At 38.6% G+C, this 20762-nt stretch overlaps 1 protein-coding gene across 9 annotated transcripts; it reads left to right on the top strand.

Annotated features, from left to right (window-relative positions):
• Window positions 1–188: 188 nt before the first annotated feature.
• LUC7L3 (LUC7 like 3 pre-mRNA splicing factor) lies at window positions 189–20362 on the top strand. 9 transcript variants are annotated; one of them, XM_052808218.1, is made up of 13 exons: window positions 189–421; window positions 7229–7295; window positions 8576–8615; window positions 8848–8992; window positions 10142–10216; window positions 10305–10409; window positions 11525–11686; window positions 12171–12454; window positions 13015–13175; window positions 18224–18364; window positions 18470–18575; window positions 18989–19054; window positions 19911–20362. In XM_052808218.1, exons 1-12 carry the CDS (start codon window positions 323–325, stop codon window positions 19011–19013), a joined length of 1410 nt encoding a protein of 469 aa, XP_052664178.1. In that variant the 5' UTR covers window positions 189–322; the 3' UTR covers window positions 19014–19054; window positions 19911–20362. The 9 variants fall into 9 exon arrangements, 8 of the variants coding, with proteins under 8 accessions (XP_052664178.1, XP_052664179.1, XP_052664177.1 ...); XR_008238283.1 differs by having other exon boundaries at window positions 18470–19054; XM_052808219.1 differs by lacking the exon at window positions 18989–19054.
• Window positions 20363–20762: the final 400 nt, after the last annotated feature.

Below are 20762 nucleotides of genomic sequence, written 5' to 3'. Positions count from 1 at the left end.
GTCCCCGTTTTTCCCCGCCAGCCACGTCGAACCGGGAGCCGTCGCGGCCTCCGCAGGGACGCGGCTGCGGCAGGCGCCGGGTGGGTGAGGAGCGCGGCGGCCGCCCCCCACGCCAGGCCGGCGGCGGGCCCGTCCCGCGCTCCGCCAGGCCCCAGAGGCGGTTAGCAGGCGCGCGCTGCATTGTGGGCAGGGCGAGGAGTCGTGCCGCCATTTTGTCTCTGTCACTGTCGGCGGCGGCGGCGCGGTCGGTCGGGGAGGAGAGGCGGCGGCGGCGGCGGAGCAGCCTGTGTTTCGCGAGGGGGGATTCGGCCAGGAGGACACGATGATATCGGCCGCCCAGCTCCTAGATGAGCTTATGGGCCGGGACAGAAACCTGGCCCCGGATGAGAAGCGCAGCAACGTGCGGTGGGACCATGAGAGCGTGAGTGAAGCGGAGCCGCCTCTCCCCTCCCTCCCTCCTTCCCATCCCCCTCGCAGGGCCGGGGTTTTGTCGTAGCGACACGGACCGCGGGTGCGGGCCTGCACCCTTCTGCCGAGGCCCGGGGGCAGCAGCGGGGGCGGGGGGAAGGGATGAGGTGCTGGCCGCGGGTAGGGGAGGGGGTTCCCCGGACTTGGGCGGGGGTGCGGGTCGGGCCCTTCGTGCGGAGCCCGAGGCTGCGGGGCTCCTGCATGGCGGCCGCGGGGCGGGCTAGGCCCGGGCTGTTGCGCGGGAACCTGGCTGAGCCTTAAGAGGAGGAGGAGGAGGAGGAACCGAGTGGCCGGGAGGGAGGAGGATCCCGCCATAGCAAGGCTGTGCGAGAGGGCTTGCGCTGTTGTTTGGGCTGCTGGGAGGGAGGGGAGAGGCCTTGTGTTTGGGTTTCGGCGCAAGGGGGAGAGGTTGTGTTCTCCACGGAGCGTCGATAAACGGGAATAGGGGTTTTCTAAGAGGCCTGTTGGTGGCTGAGATCTCCCGTGGGGAAAAAGAAAAATAATGGGGGGAGGGGATAGTGGAATTCTGCTCTTCTGGATAGAAGCCTGCTGGTTTGCACGAAGGGAGATGAGGCAAATGGTAGTAGTTTGGAAGACAAATGTCTCTGGATCTCTTCCGGAGTGTGGTATTGGGGAAGGAAACAGAAGGGTACAGACGTACTGACTTAACTATCTGGAGGTTATAGCACAAGGAAGAACCGTCAGACTTTTGAAACTGAGGATTTTGATAAGAAAAGCCTGATTCCTTCTGTCCTTCCTCAAAGGAATTCTGCAGCTCCTGGGGGCAGGGGGGGCTAACCTCTAACCTAAAAAGTACTATTGTGTAGTAGTACTTATGTATTTTTTGTTAATGTGATTGTTCGTTAATTTTCTGCAATAAATAGCTCAAACGACAGTTTTTAAATTATTTTGGAGTGGGGTTTCTCCCAGCTATGGTTGAGCTTTAATGAATGATGACTTTTAGTGATACCCATGGTAGTCGTATTGTAAGTTATTAAAAAAAAAAAAATCAGTGGTAGTTACAAAGTTCCTATAGCTGCTTCTTTGGGAGAGATGAACACTTTTTTTCCTCGTTCGTGATACATTTTTTGGGTTACGGTATATGTTAAAAGAAAGTGTCACAGTTACAATAGTTTGTTTATTACCTGTGTGGTAGGAATTTCTGTGGTTTAAGCTGCAAAAAGCATTTAGTCCCTGTCCCCCCCCAGCATTTTCTTGGGATGTTGTTGAGAGGAGGGAGAAATGCTTGCTTTTGGCTGTTCTAAATTGTGTCTTAATCACAGGGGTGGGAATTTCACATTTTCAGATGAGAGTTATGCTATTTTAAAGATGGCTAATACATGTTTTAATTTGTCTTGGAACACATGAGATAAGGACAATTATCTGTCTTGCCTTAGATTTTGCAAGTGCAAGGAACACCCCCCACCCCCTACCCGCTTGAAAAATGCTGTTATATAGGTAAAGCTGTGCACATCAGTAGGAGGTTGTGAGTTCATGAAGTTTTCGTGACCTTCTTAATGTCTTTCCAGACCTCTCTTACTAACCATATATCATTATTCAATTAGGTGTTCAGTTACATATTTTCTTTTGATTCTGAAAGTAAGAAGGAGTTGTTCAGCTTTGGAAATATGAAGTAAATGGCTTGAGCCGTATTGGTCCAGGTAGAATAGATAAGGGGATTGGTTTGCTTTATTTGGTTTATTTCTTAAGGTGAGAGAGATTTTTTCTTTTTTTTTTTTTTTTTTTTGCCTCATTCTCTTTAATCAAGTTCAGATTACTTTCTTCGTCTTCAGATGAACAAATTTTTCAATTTTAGGCTGAAGAGATTGACTATAACCCTAGGAATCATCTCTAAGCTGTTCAGTTTTGTTTCAGAAATGGGGCCTTGTCTTTTCTTCCCAGTCCTCCTTTGACAATTTAGAAAGTGGAGAGCTGTCCTGTGTCTTAAGGCCAGTGGGAAGTTTACCGGCTTAGGGTTGGGCCTTCAGTCTTGCAGGAACTGCCTTTTATTTATGAAGTTTATAGGACCGTAATTAAATGCAACCTCTCTGAAAGGAATGTTTTCATAGATTCCTATAGTCAACTGATGAGTTCGTAAAAAAAAAAAAAAAAAAAAAAAATCACCGCTGTTAAAACATGTGTTTCGGTTTGACTTCCTACATCACCTAAAGATTAAATTTGCAATGCTGACGTGTTTTTAAAGACAGGAAATGCAGATAAGGTTCAAATAGTAACATTAATTCATCTGCTTGACTGCTGTTTTGCTTTTCAAATGAAATACATATGCTAATGTCATTTCTTGTAAAATTAGACATATATCAACATGTAGCCTTTTCAGTGAGCATGTTGTACTCCTACCAAAGTTTAAGATTTTGTGTCACATTTCATCAGTTTTAGATATGGAAGGTTGTCAAAACAAGCTGATCTCTATTTTCTTTATAATTTGTAAATTGCATCTAGGTGGTTATTGAAAACTATATGGAAGGTGCAATGAAATACAAGGTAGGAGTAGGTTGTTTTGAAGGTGCGGAAGCAGAAGCTCAGATAGCTGAGCATTTATTTGCAGTTATAATGAAACATGTTGATCATGTATTGTAAAGCCTTTTGTAGAGCTTAAGATCTTACTTTAAAACTTTGATATGATTAAAGCCTTTAATCTTAAAAAAATGAAATCCCAGTTGCTGTATATTTCAGTATTGCAGCGTGTCCTTAGATGATCAATTCTAGTTTTGGCATAAAGGCTTTCTGTTTTGTATGCAGGAGGAAATTATTAGCATCATATATTTTAGTCTTTCTGCTTACTGTCATATCCGTAGACAAAGTATATTTCTGGAACGGTAACTATTGATTCACGCATTCTTGCTTTAATACGCCACCTATACAAAACAAGTTCATGTGGAAACAGCAATTGTGTAAGAGTTCTGAGGCTGTTCTGTAGCATAAGAAAGCCCAGCATTGACTTCCCATGCTTTTTATAAGGCTTTGAGATTGTGATGGTTCATTCCTTCAGGGTAAATTCAGTGTTTTCAGAAAGTGGGAAGGGGTGGAAAGCTGTTATGGACAACTGACTGCGAGCAGTTATCTCTCATAGGAATGCAGTTTCTCAAAGTGTAGGTTCTGTATTTAAAATCTGATTTGATGGTATTAGCTATTTATGATGTGTTACACTTTTATGTTTTTTAATGCCAGTACAAACATTGGTTTGCATCTAGATAGAATCTCAGATCTTAATCCTCCAGGGGATGAGGGGAGGGGGGCTTAATTAAGTTTTACTTGTTTTGGAAGAATATTAATAATGGAAGGTTATCTGTAAGAGTGGGGTTTGGGAGAAGGGCTTATGTTTGTTTGGTTTTGGCTGGGTGGGCATTGCTCATAAAATGTCTGATGCATGTGAACTCTAATGGTTTCAAAGAACTCATCTATATGAAGGAATTTCCTAGGTTTTGGTGTGTAAGCCACAACCTGCTGGATTTTATTCTCAGCCTTTTTACTGGGAATTGTCTACCTAAAGGATTTTGCTTACGTAATCAGTTGTACTGATACTTGTCCATCAGTAAATAATTTCTTGCAGAAGAGGAACATGTTAGTGTAGAAGTCTTAATGATACAGAGCTGTCAATAGTTTCTTTATATAGGAAAGTTTTGCATTGGTTCACAGACTCTGGAAGAGCTAGCCATTCTTGCTGTCAGCTTAGTCAAATTTGAGGTGAAAGATACTACTTTCCCATCTCCAAGAGATTTCAAGGGTTAGTGAATTTGAGATGAAGAAGTGGAAAGTTCCAAGTGTCTGTCTGTATTTGTTCTAGTGCCTTACCAAAATGTGAGGCCCTAGGGGCTTTGAGACACAGGCTATGGATAATCCTGCTGCAGTAGTTTGACAGTAACATTCCTGTCTGTTACACGTTCTTGGTAGCGGAGTCATCAGAATAATTTGGCAAAAAGGAGTAAGTGCTTGTTACCTGCATAGGTAAATATCCATACTAAACTGCCTGTCGCTCTGTTTCTGCAAATAGGAAATGTATTTCCATATTACTTCTGACTTGTGCTAAGTCCAGCAGTCTGATAAGCCATGGATGAGTAATGCCATTTGAAGCGTATCACCTCTGTTTCAGTCCTTTAATGGCTCTGTGACTCTTCAGCCATTTCTTGGCCCTTTCTATTCTTACTCATCATTGATCACTTAAGACCACTGTAAGTGCAGCTGACTGGCATCTACAGCCTGTCAAGGCAAATGTAGCACACAGTGAAGCTAAGCCACAGTGATTCTTTTCAAGATTCTCTCAAGTAATGTTTTTCTGTTGAAGTAAAATCAGTTGAAGAGCATAATGAAATAGGTATGAGAGAGGGAGAAAATTGCTGCAGATGCACTAGTTCTGAACCACTCTAATCTGAGTATTTGTCTGCAGGCTGCTGCTTAGGAGAGAGTGTCAAGTAGTTCACTAGGTACCATAACATCCAGAGCTAGTTAGGGGAAAATTACTGCAGCTTTTCAGTGTGTGCGTGTGGGAGGGTTTGTTGGTTTTTTAGTATGTAAATAATTAATACAATATGTGACACGTTTAAGCTGCATATTTTAGTATTGGTTACTACAGTTTTGGGCTGTAACCATCAGCTCATAAGAGGAGGCTTTTCCTAGCAGTGCTGCTTCATAAAATCATTTTAATTATTTCTGATGTTGGTTTGTTTTGTTGTTTGGGGGTTTGGTGTTGTTTTTTTTTTTTCCCCTTCATCATACTTCTGCCTCTAATAACTTTTCCTTTGCTCCTTTTGTTGCTACTTGTTTCAAAACTGTTACAGGCCAGTTGGCATAATTTTTGAGCTGACAGAAGACGTTCTACAACTCTTTTTACAGCATAATACAGTCAGACTGTAATTATTGTGCTCTCTGTGTCTTAGGAAATTGTCTAATCCATCCCTGAAATTTTTGGGGGGGGAATTGCCATTTCACTGACCTAATGCTTGGATATGAGGATGAGAAAATGGAGGAGAAAGAGAATGTAGAGAGAAATTGTATATCTATTGACTAGTACAGGAGTTCATCCCAGAAACTGCTCCCTTGAAAAAACTTGATATTAAAGCAAGGGATATTGCAGCTTTTAGAGAAGAGAGCCGATTCTGAAACCATATTTTGTCCAGTAACTTTCTCCTTGCTTCCCGAGAAGAAAAAAAATTGTGTGGTGTTTTCTTAACTATTCTTGCTAAATTGCTTCAGGTAGGTGCCACAGTGTCCTAACCTGGATCACAGGAGAAGTATTCAAATTATATAGTAAAAGATCTTTGTTTGTTTGGGTTTTTTGTGTCCATGGCTTTTTAGTAGAAAGCTTGATTGTTTTTCTGTGTAATCTGTAAAGCAGTCAGTAAAGTTTTAACTTCTGTAGTCTGATTCGCAGTCTGACGTTTAGCATGGAAAAATAAATTGGACTGATCTGATTTGATCAACTGGTGTCACAGGCATTTCAGTGAGGTGTTGGTGTGGCATAGGTTTTGGGTCTCTCTCCTCACCCCCATTTGTTAAAATACTTCAAAATGTATCTTAGGAAATAATATATCGCAAATCTTTGTCCACAGTATATGTGAGAGTATTAGAACTAGGTCGTAATATGCAGTAGCAATTACTAGATTTGCCAAATATTAGGAACTGGTGCAACATAAAAGAGATGTTAGAAGAATGTCCAGGCTAGTTTGGGATTGACACGTTAGTTAATGGCAATCGTGTCTAGGGGAAGGGTCTGTTGAAGAATTAGTTACTTAAGACTGCCTATGAAGTTACGGGTGAAAGTATTTCTGATTTTTGTCTTTTGGGCTGTTCTGAAGGAGATTTCTGTATTACGAACTTCAAGAACTGACCAACTTGACTAGTTAAGCCTGTGTTCATAGGTGAGGGTGAATAATCTTTTTAACAAAAGCTGGTTTTATCCCATCGTATGTTAAGTATTTACTAGCTAGACTAACAGGTTGGTTTTTTGCTAACTTCCTGGTGGTATTTTTCTGTTATCAAAAAGAACCTGACTTGCTAGCATAAAAATAGGCTGTGTAGAAACAAAACAAACCCTTTTTTAGTTGGCAGGAAACCAGGTTAAAATGAATGTCTTCCCTGTCTGCCTTAAGAGGTATACAGTGTCTCTTTGCATATCATTCTTAAAGTAGGGATTTTTAAAAGCATTGGAATGGGGAAGCTTTTGGACGGTTATCATTGTATGTGTTCTTAAGTCTTTTAATTGACATCAGAATACTTGAGGCAGTACCTTATGTTTGAATGCTGATGGCTCCTGTTCTCCAAGGCAGTAGCATTGAAGAAATGAAGGCTGAATACAAAGTTGTTATAGACAGGCTAAGAGGAACTTGCTTTCATGCTTCCATGGCAGACATCCTCACCCCTTGTAGGTTTTCACGGTTAAGGAGTTTCACTGTAACTTTTTTAATAGTCCAGTTGGATTTAATTACTTTGGAAATATCAAATACTATATAGTATTTACAAATAGATGACACTGCTGTAATCTTAAATATTTAGCAGTGAAATTAAGAAATACTATTATTGCAGTGGAAAGTAAGACTTTTGGTGTTTTGTCATTAAGGCGCACCTTGTAGCACTTACTGCTACCAAGTAACACAAAGATAGTGTATGTGTGTAAAATTTCCAGAAATTTTGCAGTGTACAAAGGGGATTTTTACACTATATTTTAGAAAATGGAAGTGATTACCTAAAATTGCCAGTTCATGAGGAAAAAAATGATGCCTGTTTCTTTCTTCTCCTCTGTCAGGTTTGTAAATACTACCTTTGTGGCTTTTGCCCAGCTGAATTATTTACAAATACCCGTTCTGATTTAGGTAAGTCTGTAAGTCGTGTCATTTTTATTCACTTACATGTAATTACAATTGAACTTTTGTTTGCAGACTACATTTTTATTGTTTAATGCTCTGTCAAAACACTTTGAAAATAGGCTTTTTTATTTTTAAAGGATTGCCAGTCATACAGTATGTTAAGAGCAATATTTATTCCAGATCCTACTTCCTCTAAGTGAAAAAACTGAAAAGCTAAATTATTGGGTGTGAGGTGGTTTTGTCCTGAAGTGTTGGCTTCTAGTTTGGTTTATTCTACCTGGGCAAGGTTTTAACTTATTTTTGTGTGAGTGTGCTTGTTGGTTGGTTGGGTGGGTTTTGGTTGGGTTTTTTCAGGAGGGGGAGTGGGGTGTTGGGTTGGAAGGGTCCTTAAAGATCATCTAGTTCCAAGCCCCCTACCGTGGGGAGGGACACCTTCCACTAGACCAGGTTGCTCAAAGCCCCATCCAAGCTGGCCTTGAACACTTCCAGGGATGGGGCATCCACAGCCTTTCTGGGCTACCTGTTCCAGTGCCTCACCACCCTCACAGTAAAGAAATTCTTCTTGCATCTAATGTAAATCCATCTTCTTTCAGTTTAAAACCATTATTGAGCTGCTTTACTTTAGAGACTCATTTACTGTAATAGTTATTACTGAAGGCCATCTCTAAATTACTAGCAGTTTTCAAGCGATGGTATGCGGACAACATGTAGTTTGGAGACGGTAACTAGGAGAAACAGGCTTCTTGTCTCAGCGTTAATTTCCAGGTCCTTTGAAGAATTTGATAGACTGGGGAAGGTGAGGAATTTTAACATGACTACCTTCATGAACTCCGGCCACATACGTCCTAATTTTATTATTCTGAAGATCAACGTTTTAAGTAGCCAGTTTATTACAAAGAACACTGGCTGGAGCTTAGAATGTGCTTAATGAAGTTACCCTTCATATGTCACTTTTCTTTTTCTTTTTTAAGGCCCCAGGTGTTTAAAGTATTACTTTGTTTGTGTAGCTTTACCAATGTAGAACTTGATCTGGAAATTCTGTTTTATATGAAGACTTTATATGTCATCCAGAATCTCCTTTGGTTTTATAATTGCTAAACCATATCGGCATTCTTCTTCTTTAATGTGTCTTTCAAATTCCAAGCAAAGGAAGCAGAAAGGCAGGCATAAAAGTCGTTGGAAAGTGTTTATAGCTCTGTTCTATCATGGTGCACAAACAAATGCTGGTGGAATGTGAATACAGCATTCAAGAATGCAAGCTCAAGCTTTTTGTGTGGTCTTTTTAGGTCCTTGTGAAAAAATTCATGATGAAAATCTACGTAAACAGTAAGTATGTTGGTTGATATGTTAATGCAAATAGTGTTTCTAGTGTGCTTGAAATTTTTTAAAAGCAACCCAACCATGAGAAACTAATTGCTTTTTGATTTACGTAAACATTTATTTAAATGTATAATATTCTCTTACCTTGAGTGAGAATTTATAACATTGCAGGTTTTGTTATTTATTTTTCATATATTATGGATTGATGTGAGCTTTCATTTTTAAAATATTTTACCAGGTATGAGAAGAGCTCTCGTTTTATGAAAGTGGGCTATGAAAGAGACTTCTTACGCTATTTACAAAGCTTACTTGCAGAGGTAGAACGCAGGATTCGAAGAGGCCATGCTCGTTTGGCACTGTCACAGAATCAACAGTCTTCTGGGGTGAGTCTGGAAGAATCATTGAGGCAATTTTTCCTCTAGATAGTGTCTTCATGTTCTCTCTTCTACCTGAAGAGACAAGGTATATATTTTTTTCCAGAAGATTCCCGTTAGATAAGTGTCTTCATCTGTTAGCCAGCAGATTGCATCTAGCCCTTATGGACAAACCAAGTGGCTCCACAGTCAGCAAGAGTCCCTCTCTGTTCTCCCTAGTCTCTGTTTCCTCAGAATCAGTACCTGTTCTCTGCCCTGGAACATTAATCCTGTCAAGTGTTGTCTTTACCCTGTTAACCTCAGTTTACCTTCTCTCCCTTAGTTGCATATTCCTCATTCTCTCCACTAGTAAGCTGTATCACGGTGATATTACTGAAGTAGGCAAGTACTGGGTCTTTCAGCAGCTGATGAAGCTAAATCCCTGTCAGCTGCCATACTTAGGCAGTGGTCTCTTTCTGCTCCAGCACCATCATTGGCAGGCAGTGATGGAATCACGGAAGTTTGAGAAATACTTCTGTGCAACTTTTCTCAGTTCCAAGCTGCATACTAGACAGCTGGTAATGAAAAGCTTAAACTGACTGGGAGAAAAATGTTATGTGTTTACTCCACTCATTTTTGTCTTGTCCCCTGATGGATTTGGAGCAGTGAGTGTGGCCTGTGCTGTCAGAGTTTCATGACTGCTAGGGTAGCCTTGCTCCTTTTTGCTGCCCCAATTAATTGTTCTGTACAAAGTCCAGTTGCTTCGGAAGGAGCCGTGGACAGTATCCAGTCAAGAGAGCTTATTGGCTGTGGAGTAGAGCAAAGGTTGTGGGGGAAGCAGATACAAGTCTATTCCGGCAGCCTACAGAGAGGACACTACTAACGAGTACATTTGGGATAAAGTGAGATTCTTTTTGCATTTATGCTTAGAAGTTAAATTTCAGAGTCCACGGAACATCTAAGTCATACTTGAGTCTCTGCAAAGATATGTAATAGTTGTCTGGCAGTTGCAGAGTTTAAATTTAGGACTTTGAATTCAGATGTCTTACCTTTTATGGACCAGGGCCTTGAACGTTTTTGTTGATTTAGGAGGAATTAGTGTGAGTAGAAGTTGCTTCACTATTTTAACAAAAAAAAAAAAAAAAAAAGACACACTTGTACTGTTGTACTGTTTGGCAGGGAGCGGGACCTACTGGTAAAAATGAAGAGAAGATTCAGGTGTTAACTGACAAAATTGATGTACTTCTACAACAGGTGAGGTTTTTTCCCCCCTGTAACAGAGACCTCTCGCCTTTGTTACTTGATTAAAAATTATACTTGAGGTTTTTTTATTGTCCTGTAGATTGAAGAACTAGGTTCAGAAGGGAAGGTGGAAGAGGCACAAGGAATGATGAAACTTGTTGAACAGTTAAAGGAAGAGAGAGAATTGCTGAGGTCTACAACTTCAGTAAGTAATTTGTTTGTAGTTCTGTCAGACTTATTTAAAAATTTGGTGCAACAGTATGTTCTTAAGAACCTTGTCCTTACATTGAAGGCATGCAAGTTCTGTGCAGAATTAATTAGAAAATAACAGGACGTGTAAATGTGTTAATCCAATGTGTTGATTTAGCATGCTACCTTAAGAGTGGGTTTCCTGCACACAAATTATGAAATTATTTACACAGCAGTCCTGGAGGTGAACTTGCATCTTACTCTAGTTCAAGTCTCAGTTAAACTTGCCGTGTAGCCTCTGCAACATTATTTTACTGAATTACTAGTCTGACTGTGTTACAGAAAGCCCTTGTGTTAGGGCTGTGACTAGAGACAAGCATCTGTCTGATTTTGAGAGCTACAGAAGCCAAGGATAATGTGTTAAGTAGCAAGTTCCTGTCAATAAAAAGGAGCTTATGTTTAAACATTATATTTTGATGTTTAATATAATGCTCAAATTGTGATTCCTGGTTTGGTTTTTAAATGTTGCAGGCAGCAGTGTCTGTATCCATCCTATATGATTCATGAACATTGCACAGCAATAATCACTTGGGTTTATGTTGAAATTTCAGTGTATTTCTCGTATGTCTTTTGAAACAGTGAATTAATTTGACTACCATCCTTTTAAATAGAAGCCCAGCATTCTTTTTTGTATTTCTTCATGGGATATTCTAGCCTTTTCATTCCTTGAGACATATTCCATGGTTATTCTGCAGCTCCAGACATTTCAGTTGATGGCAAAGAAACAATCTTAAGAGAAAACTGATTTTTATTTCCTTAATTATGAGATTGCAAGGAAGCTGCAGATATGGCTATATACATATTAATCCTTTGCAGTGAGGAATAAGGTTTGTTTTCTGTGTTTTCTAATTGTCTCTTTCCTTGTGGCTTATGTGGAATGGGTGTATGTAGCCTATTTTTGCCCTGTTCATCCTAGTAGGTGCAGTGCTCCAAAGACAAAGCATGTGGATATGATTTTCAGCTTTCACTAGTGCCTAGGATTTGACAACAGTAACAATAAAGTTCTAAACCTCTTCACTGGCTTCTGACTAAAACTTTTCTTTTGCTTTATCAAATATTTTTCTTCTGCAGACAATTGAGAGCTTTGCAGCCCAAGAAAAGCAAATGGAAGTTTGTGAAGTTTGTGGAGCCTTTTTAATTGTAGGAGATGCACAGTCCAGGGTAGATGACCACTTGATGGGAAAGCAGCACATGGGTTATGCCAAAATAAAAGCTACTGTAGAAGATTTAAAAGTAAGCATCTTCCTCCATTATTGAACATTTAAAAATTGCTTGGAGGCTTCCTAGAGTAAATAAAAGGCTGTCCAGTAGACTTTCTCAAATGGGTGAAATACTCCAAAGATGGTACATAAAAATTAAATGGAATCCTACATTGCACATTTAGTATTATGTTTGCACTGACATCTTTGTTGTATGTGATTACACTAGATAAAAGCAAAGATGTAAATTCAGGTGGGAATTTTTTGTGGCCTTAGTAAAGAACTGTAATGCGGCCTCTTCTAGTGAGAATGACAAGCGAAAAAAGCTCTGCAAGACAAAGGATTTCAGTTTCAGGGATTTTAGAAAGTGCTTCTATGTAGGCTGTCCTTTGCTTGGAAAAAAAAACTGAAATCTTTTAAAAGCTTAAGCTTCTACATCCTCAGAAAGAATAAACTAAGTTATATTGAATGATTTATCTTGAGTAATCTTCATTTCTTTCTGTGAACTTTTTCTTAAGGAAAAGTTACGAAAAAGAACAGAAGAACCTGACCGTGATGACAGGTTAAAAAAAGAGAAACAAGAACGAGAAGAGAGAGAGAAAGAGAGGGAACGGGAAAGAGAAGAGCGGGAAAGGAAGAGGCGACGTGAAGAAGAAGAAAAGGAAAAAGAGAGGGCTCGTGATAGAGAGAGACGTAAAAGGAGTCGTTCACGGAGTAGACATTCAAGCAGAACATCTGACAGAAGATGCAGCCGTTCACGAGACCACAAAAGATCAAGAAGCAGAGAAAGAAGGCGAAGCAGGTACGTGTGTGTGTGTGTGTGTGTGTGTAAGTATTTTCATGTAACTTTCCAAAATGTAAAAATCTTGTGGGGACTTGATCTGTCAGCCTGGGTCACATCACTGATTTGTTAGCTTCACTGTTGTTTTCTCTTAAGTGAATACGCTTTACTGGTTCTAAGGTTAAGCAAGTTCTTGCTGCATGTTCACTGTCTTCTCTCCATTTTTGGAAGTAGATGACACCATTGTGGTGGAAGTGGTCTTAGGAGGGAGCTTTGAGTAGACAAATGCTCCCAAAGAACAGGGTCTCTTTTTTTTTTTTTTTTTTTTTTTTCCCTTAAGTTGCCTTTAATTCATAGGATATTTTTAAGCTGTGTGGTTGAATGTTTGAGTAAATGACAAAGGCAGTATGAAGCCATGTACTGAGAAATACTTATATACAGTATGCTAAGGCTTGTTTTAAATATTTGTTTTCTGCAAATAATCAATGTATTAGAAAGTGCTACTGTTTTACTATTTTATCTTCTGAGTTAGATAATACCAGCTGACATATACATTTTTGAAATTTTCTCTGAATGTTAAGGAGTCGTGACCGAAGAAGAAGCAGAAGTCATGATAGATCAGAAAGAAAACATAGGTCACGCAGTAGGGACAGGAGACGATCAAAAAGCCGGGATCGGAAATCCTACAAGCACAGAAGCAAAAGCAGAGAGAGAGAACAAGACAGGAAGTCAAAAGAAAAAGGTATGTTTGTGTGAAGACTGAGTTTGTATCAAGTTCTGAAACTAATCTTTCCCTAAAGTCTCAAAAGCTCTTGGCCTTTCAGTGAGTGACTGAAAGTTCTTCTTAGCATCAAATCAGATGTGGTTTTATAAGCTGTATACGTTGCTGTTAACCAATTTGAAGCGTTTTGTTCATTCCAGTTATTGTTAATGTATGTGCGTGCATACGTGCACCCCAGTGTCGACCTCTTACCTGTTACAGTAGTTATTAAAAGCTTACCACTTTGTCTGCAAATTAAGTGTGTGAGGATTTTGATGTATTTTAAGACCTGTTTACCTTTAGAAAAACATAAGCCTGTAATCAGATTTTCATAGTAGTGAATATCTTCTGTTCCTACTGTTAGCAGATATTTCTGTAATTACCCTTTGCTGGTACATGTTTTGTGGGAGACTGGTAGCTGGTTTTTCACTTGTACCACCTATTACTTCTCTGCACTATCATGTTTCCTTTATTTTCCTTTAACAGTGCTTTTAAGTTGTTTTTCTAATCTATGAATGCAGTCCAAGATAAATCTTGCAGAATTTCTGTAATGCTCTAAATTACAATTGCATGCCCTCTCCCCAACCTCCTGCTCTTCCCCCCATCCTTCCCCCTTGTTGTTTTGTTTTGGTTGGTTGTTTTTTGGGGTGTTTTGTGGTTTGTTTTTTTTGTTGTTGTTTTTTTTTTTTTTAATGAAGTGAGATTTGCTTTGTCAGTATTCAGGTGAGTCTCAAAGGAATGCAGTATTAGTCCTTGGAACGCTTTTATAGCAGTACATGCCATGTACAACAGCATTGATGGTGACTCACTGCTTCATCAAAGGCTGGTGTTCAGAAGCTTTACCTTTAAGTAAGATTAAAAAGAGCTACAGAGAGAACACTAGAGATTCACGTTCTGTGAAAAAATACTAATTCACTGTTATTGCTAAATTTCCCCCTTTAAAAGTGTTTAGAAACTTCTGGAGGAATGTAATACTAACTTTGGGCTTAAACTAGTGGCTCTGTTGGGGTGCTGACTAATGTCCAGTCTGAAACAGCCACCCCACTTCATTATTAGAGCTGACCGTCAGTAATGGATGAAACAATTCTGTTAAGTTTCTAAGGTACTTTTGAGGTTCTCTGGAATGAAAGGTGCTATGCGCATGTTTCTGGATTGCATAGGCCTGTTTGCCCTACCCTTACTTTTCCATATTTATCCAGCAGATTAGTTCTGAAAATGTTGGTAATGCTTCATGTATTTTTCTTGCCTGACTTCTGGGACCGTTTTAATTTTTCTGGTTTATTCTGTGGTGCATCTTCAGCACTGATTCTTCTCTTATTTTGCTTTGCCCTTTACAAGCAAGTGGTTTTTAGCTGCTTGCTCCATGGCAGTGGGACTGATGCTTAGTGATTGAGTATTGTAGCCTGTATCTGTCCATTTGTTACTTTATTCCTACCTGATACTGTGCCTTTTTTGCCTACTTTATGAACACATTTCTGGTACTTAGTCAAGAATGTCCTATTCAGTATTCTGTGTGTATCTGTGCATATAAATAACTGTGTTCTTATTTATTCAAATTTGGTCTGGTTTTGAGCTTAATAGCTTTTCAGTTCTTTCTTTAATCCTTCCATAAATAGAGGAGCTAGCGAACTTTCTTCAGCATCTCAATATTTTCAGTTTTAACTTGACTGATTTCCTTGCTGGCCATTTTATTTGCTGCTTGCTACTTTCTTCCTCCAGAAATGAGAACAGTGAGGTGATGCTATGAGCTGTGATGAAAATTCCACCTGGGAAAATCAATTACTTTTTTTTGACTATGTAGTCATGACATTTGTAGAAACACAAGTAGGCCTTAGAGGAGGACTATAATGCTGAAGAAGTTTATGTTTTTCCCTTTGTTGGAAAAATCTTTAATAAAAAAAGAAGGGGGGGGGGGAGAAAAAAACAGACCAGTAGTATTTAACAAGCAAGCATTGAATTTCTGTGATGAAGCTGTAAACACCATTACATCCTCATGTTTGCAATGTGGCATTGTAGGTGGTTAAGTAGATATATGAAGCTCTAAAAGCTATCTGAAGTGTGTGGCTGGCTACCTGCTCTACTGCTTGCACAAAAAGAAGTAATGTAGAAGTTAAGACTTAACTTATTACATTTACTGCTACATTGGGAATACTGGTTTCAGAATCTAACTGTCTTTATATCCACCATTGATCTGCAATTATAAAAGTAAGCAGCAAAGGCCTGGCTGTAACTATTCATGATAGTGCCTTTCATCGTGAAATCTCAAACTGCTTTGTAAACATGAATCTTAACAGGAAAAAAAAGCAAGGCACAGTTGCCCAAGACTTACCTACTGTTACACAACATTAAATTAGTGCCATACTTTGAATATTCAGAAGTCCTGACTTCTTGTTCACTGAAATACTGTGGAATACAGTGACCTTTAAGATTGTAAGAAAAATGTATATGTAAAAATGGAGACACTTAATTTCTGACTCAAGTTTCAGGAACAGGGACACACTTGCTAAAGGAGGGAGCCACCAGCCATAAACACCAGCTCAGTATTAGCTTAATATAAACCAGCAGAACACAACTACTGTTCAAGTAAATTAACTTCAGAGTAGGTGGAATAAATAGGTGTTTTTTTAAGGAAAGGAAAACATCTGTTCTGCAAGTACTGGAACACGCCTCCAGACCACTTTAACTTGGCTCTTTACCTTCCTTAATCTGGATTCATATACTTACATAAAAATAATTATATTTGTGATTGTGTTTTCATGTTAGTGATTAAACCTCAGCAAATACTGTCAGAACACCCAAACCCTCAGTAATACTGCATATTATGTTTGACTGATTTTTGCATTCCCTGAACAGTAAAACCATTCACATTATCCTGGTAAGAATTCTCACAAAATATATCTGTTGCCCACACGAACTCAGCCAGAAAAATGTGCATGTGTTGAATCAGGAAGCAAAGTCAATATTATGTGATTATACCTAATAGATCACAGCTGAAATAATATACACAGTTTCAACAGCAAACTAATTGTATGTGCTTTTAAAGAAAGAAATCTTATTGATGGAAAATACAGTGGAGGAACTTAACTGCTTGCAGATACTCCAGGAGTTGAAAGAAGTTCAGTTGCTGGACTATTTGTTGAATATACTTTCTCAGTTCTGCTTGGCAAACTGGAGGTTTGCTATGGTAAACCTATTTTACTATTTAAGTTTTTAGAAGAGTTTCATCTTTCGTACCACAGTTTAATAGTACTTTTTTAACCTTAAACAAAATTACCCTTCCTGACCAAATTCAAGAAACAAACAAGACAGAACAAAACCCTGCACACTGCACATCCATAGGGCTATTAAGATCTACCATATCTACATAGGACAGAAGATAAGATTATTGGACTGACTACTAGTCCTCTGCGGGGAAACAAGACTACTATTCCTCAATGGATCTACGTGTGCATCGGAGATACCTATAAGACACAAAAAGAAGACTTTTTAACAAGGTTAGTTAGAGTGCAATCTACCTGCGGAGTTGCAAAACTGAGGGCAGACAGCTACAAAATTACTAGTTCTTCAGTTAGCTTTTTTGACATCGCTGAGTGCTTTCTCCAAGCACAGTGCACTGGATGTGCTGCTTCAGATGAAACCTCAGTAGTAGTGTTCATTAGGCAGTTGCCCTCATTTCTGTGTGGGGGCTTTACCCCTCCCTTTGGTGGTCTGTTTTAAAACAAAGAAGTTGGGATGTTGCTTCTCTTTTAAAGCTTAATTTCTACTTTGTCTTCTGGAATATAAAAGTGTGTTATGCCAGTCTAGGTGATAATGTTATTTAAAATAGCTTTTTCAGAGTGTTCGATCTGTGTGCTCCTGTGTTGGGGATATATATATATATTTATTTATATTATTTATTTTAATTGCCCGGATAGCAGGGAATAATCAGAAAAAAGAGCATGAATGTTGTTCTGTATGATGACATCCGAGAGGTTGGTTTTTTGGATTTTTTTTTTCTCTCCAAAGTGTCTTTACTGATAAAAAGGTTGAATATTATGGTGTGAAATAATACAGAAATAATTGATATTTTTATTAAATTTGCAAACACTGAATTTACGGATGAGGCACGCAGCTCTAATACTGAATGTTTTTCTTCCCATGGAAATATTTTTACTTCTGGCTTCCTTCCTTCTTTGAAAATTATTGAGGAAAAGATGAGTTTTTCAGCAGCGTAGCAAACTCTTCAGTCAGCTTTCCAATTCATGATGAAATCGTGGGGTCCTTCCCATCTTGCTGTTCTTTTGCCTTTGGAAAATAGTGCTTTTTATGTATCTTCCAAACTGTCTCCCCAAGCCTTTTTAATGGGTGGATTAAAAGTGACTGCCATTTCTATAACATTGAGAATTAATAATGCTGACAAGCGTGCAGCTTCTGTGACATACCATACAGTAAAGTTAATTTTGATCGTCACGGTGATCCCCACCTTCAAAGCTATCGGTGCTTAATATTGTTTGTTTGCCCAAGTATTTGATCGTTCGGGGTTGCTAGGTTTTTTTAATTGGCAAGTATTGATTTATTTGATAATGCACTGATGCATTGTCCCACCACTCTTTTCTGATTCTGTTTTCAAGAACCATATTCAATGAGAATTGTAAACCGAAGAAGGCCATACACATCATAAATTAAAAACTGGGGACAAAAAGAGTCCCACGATAAGTAAGGAAGCCGTGCACCATAATTACACATTTGCCTAACTTCTCAACTGCCTCTTTACCCCCAATCTGTATATTTCAACAGACAGCTGAGTAGCTGCCTTTGTTAGGAGGTCTGTCCTTTCTCCTCTTTTCCCCACCCTGTACTGTCCTCTTTGACCTTTTTTTGTACCCTCTGCATTCCAGCATGGTAGTCTGAAGCCTATTCCTGTAACTTTTTGAGTATTACTGTTATTGCTATAGGAAGTAATTGTCCCATTTTGTATGCAATATATATCTCACATTTGCAATGTTTGTTTTTACTTTGAAATCCATGGTCAATGTCTTCTTTCATGGCAGAAAAGAGGGGATCTGATGATAAAAAAAGTAGTATGAAGTCCAGTAGTCGAGAAAAACAGAGTGAAGACACAAATACAGACTCGAAGGAGAGTGATACTAAGAATGAGGTCAATGGGACCAGTGAAGACATTAAATCTGAAGGTGACACTCAGTCCAATTAAAACTGATCTGATATGACCTCAGATCAGACAGAGGTAAGTGCATTATTTCAAACTTTGATTAGGGCTTTTTGTTACTGTTTAACAGTGCAGCGTAAGTATGCACAGATGAAGATGGAACTAAGCCAAGTAAGAAGACATACTAAAGCACCTTCTGAAGGAAAAGACAGTGTAGTCCTGCAAAACATTTTGAGGTACATTGTTTTGTCTCAGCTATTTTGTAGCAGACTCGTGCCCCCATTAGTGTGCCTCTTTGGGACATATTTGTAATATAGTCACCATAGAAAAATTAATTATCCTTTTTTATTTTTAGGGATTTTGTTATCGTTTTTTTAAAAAGTTGAACTGTTTTTGTATTTAAGTCCATATTGTGTTGGTACATCAGCAGAAACTTTTGCTTTAATACTTAATATTTGAGGCACATGTTGGACTACTTTGTTTTCATATAAACTGCTAGTATTTCTTTGTCAAGGATGTTTCTAGTTTTTTTGCTTTATTGCCTTGCATTCTAATGCAGTTTGTTCTGTAACTCGAGAGCCAGTAGCATTGGATTGATGGAAGTGTAGGGTTTATGAATTATTGCAGCTGACTACCATACCTCACACAGCGTTGGTGTTGTGAGCGGCCCATGAAAAGCCAAATTAAAAATCAAGGATTCAGTCAAACTAAGCAGGTACTCATGCCAGGTACTCCTTTCTCTACCCACATCCATGTTTGAATGCTGTTGCCTGTAATCTTTAAGCTTACTGTTGTGTTTTTGATTTTCAAGATAGTGAAAAGGACTTTTTGTGTATTGTGTGAATACTGTAAATCTGATGTTAACAGAATGGAATTTTCTTTCAACTGTATGTAGGGATGCAGTGCTGCCCAGAATTAGATATCTTTAAAGAGTTTAAAATGCAATAAACACTACATAATAATCGCCTTGTTACTTTCAATGCAATTCAAGTCTTTAAGAGGTATGTGTTTAATATTTCCTACTGTGTAGGAGAATTTGCAGTCAGCCATAGTACAGAGAAGTGGAATGGCTGATAACAGACTTCTAAGGCAAATGTAAATACAAAGACAGATGCCACCAAATGATTACAGTGTTCATGGCAAGAATGTATGCTGAGAAACTGTTTGTTGGAAATGAAACAGCTAAACAATAGGAAATACAAATACTGTATTAAAAAGAAAACTTGAAGTTTTTTCCCCACTCTTGACATAGCTTTCTTACTCTTACAGAAGGTCTTTAGTTGTATTCCTGAAATAAGGAACTAACAGTGGAGAGTACAGCTGATAAATGAGCTTCTTGCAACATAATTTGTTACTGTAGTTTCATTATTTATGCTAGGACTCTTAAACACTTAATGTTGATTATTAAACCATTAATGCTACATTATTGCTTCTAAAGCCAGTCATGTTCAATGTTGACATTTTTGTAGAGTTAAGATGACAGCTAACAACTGGGCCAATATATAGGAATGGTAAACTAAATGCTCTTAATGCTGTCTAATTGTCTGTTTTCCCAAAATTTTGCATTATAGGACTACTACATGAAGAGTCTGCGAAGACAGCGGAAGACAGCTTAAACTGAAGATCTGCTTTAAAATGAGGTGAAAGAAAGCTGTAGTGGCGTAGAAAAATATAAAGTTGAGTTAGAAATTTTTTTTTTTTATAAAATTTAATTCAGGACTGGTGTTTCCTCCCAGAGTTCAGAAAGATGTGTTGATAATAGCACATATGCTACTGAGAATATAAGTCCTGTATCCTTTTTTTCTTTAAGACTTTTTAAGATAAGAAACCAACATAACCTGAACACATGGCTTGCTCAGTGTTTAATTGCAAGTTTTCATTCTTGGACTTTAAAACACAAGAATAAATGTTTAGTATTTGTGTGAATCAAACTAAAATGAATCCCATTTTTACAACTAAGCTATTCCTAGCTTCTTGATATACAAGAAATGGAAATAAAGTATCTTTGAATTTCTGTTACAAATTTGATTGTCTCTGTCATTGAACGTTTAATATTAAATAAGTTTCTTTCCTAATAAATCTACTCATGTCTTCAAGTTCAGTCCATTAATTTGGATGCTTAGTTATTCTGTGGTGATTGTGGGTTTGGGTTTTTCTGGTGCCATCAGTTAGTATTTCAAGTTTACTTTTTCAGCAGTTAGACAGCTGTTGGATTGTGTCCCCTAAAAAGTGCAGCTTATGCTGCAGTTGGTTAAGAAATTTTAGAAATCCTACAATAAAAATGTAGGCCTTCAGCCTTTATGAAGTAGTTTAGACTTTTACAGCATTATCAGAAAGATGCCACTGCTGACAGTGGCCATCAGACTGCCTTATATTTGCATTGTAGTAGCAGTGTGGAATATTAACACAGTTGGTAAGCATGC

This window comes from Harpia harpyja, chromosome 14 (assembly GCF_026419915.1).
Source record: "Harpia harpyja isolate bHarHar1 chromosome 14, bHarHar1 primary haplotype, whole genome shotgun sequence".
Lineage (NCBI taxonomy): Eukaryota > Metazoa > Chordata > Aves > Accipitriformes > Accipitridae > Harpia > Harpia harpyja.
The sequence above is the reverse complement of the archived record's forward strand: the minus strand, read 5'-3'. Positions and strand labels throughout refer to the sequence as shown.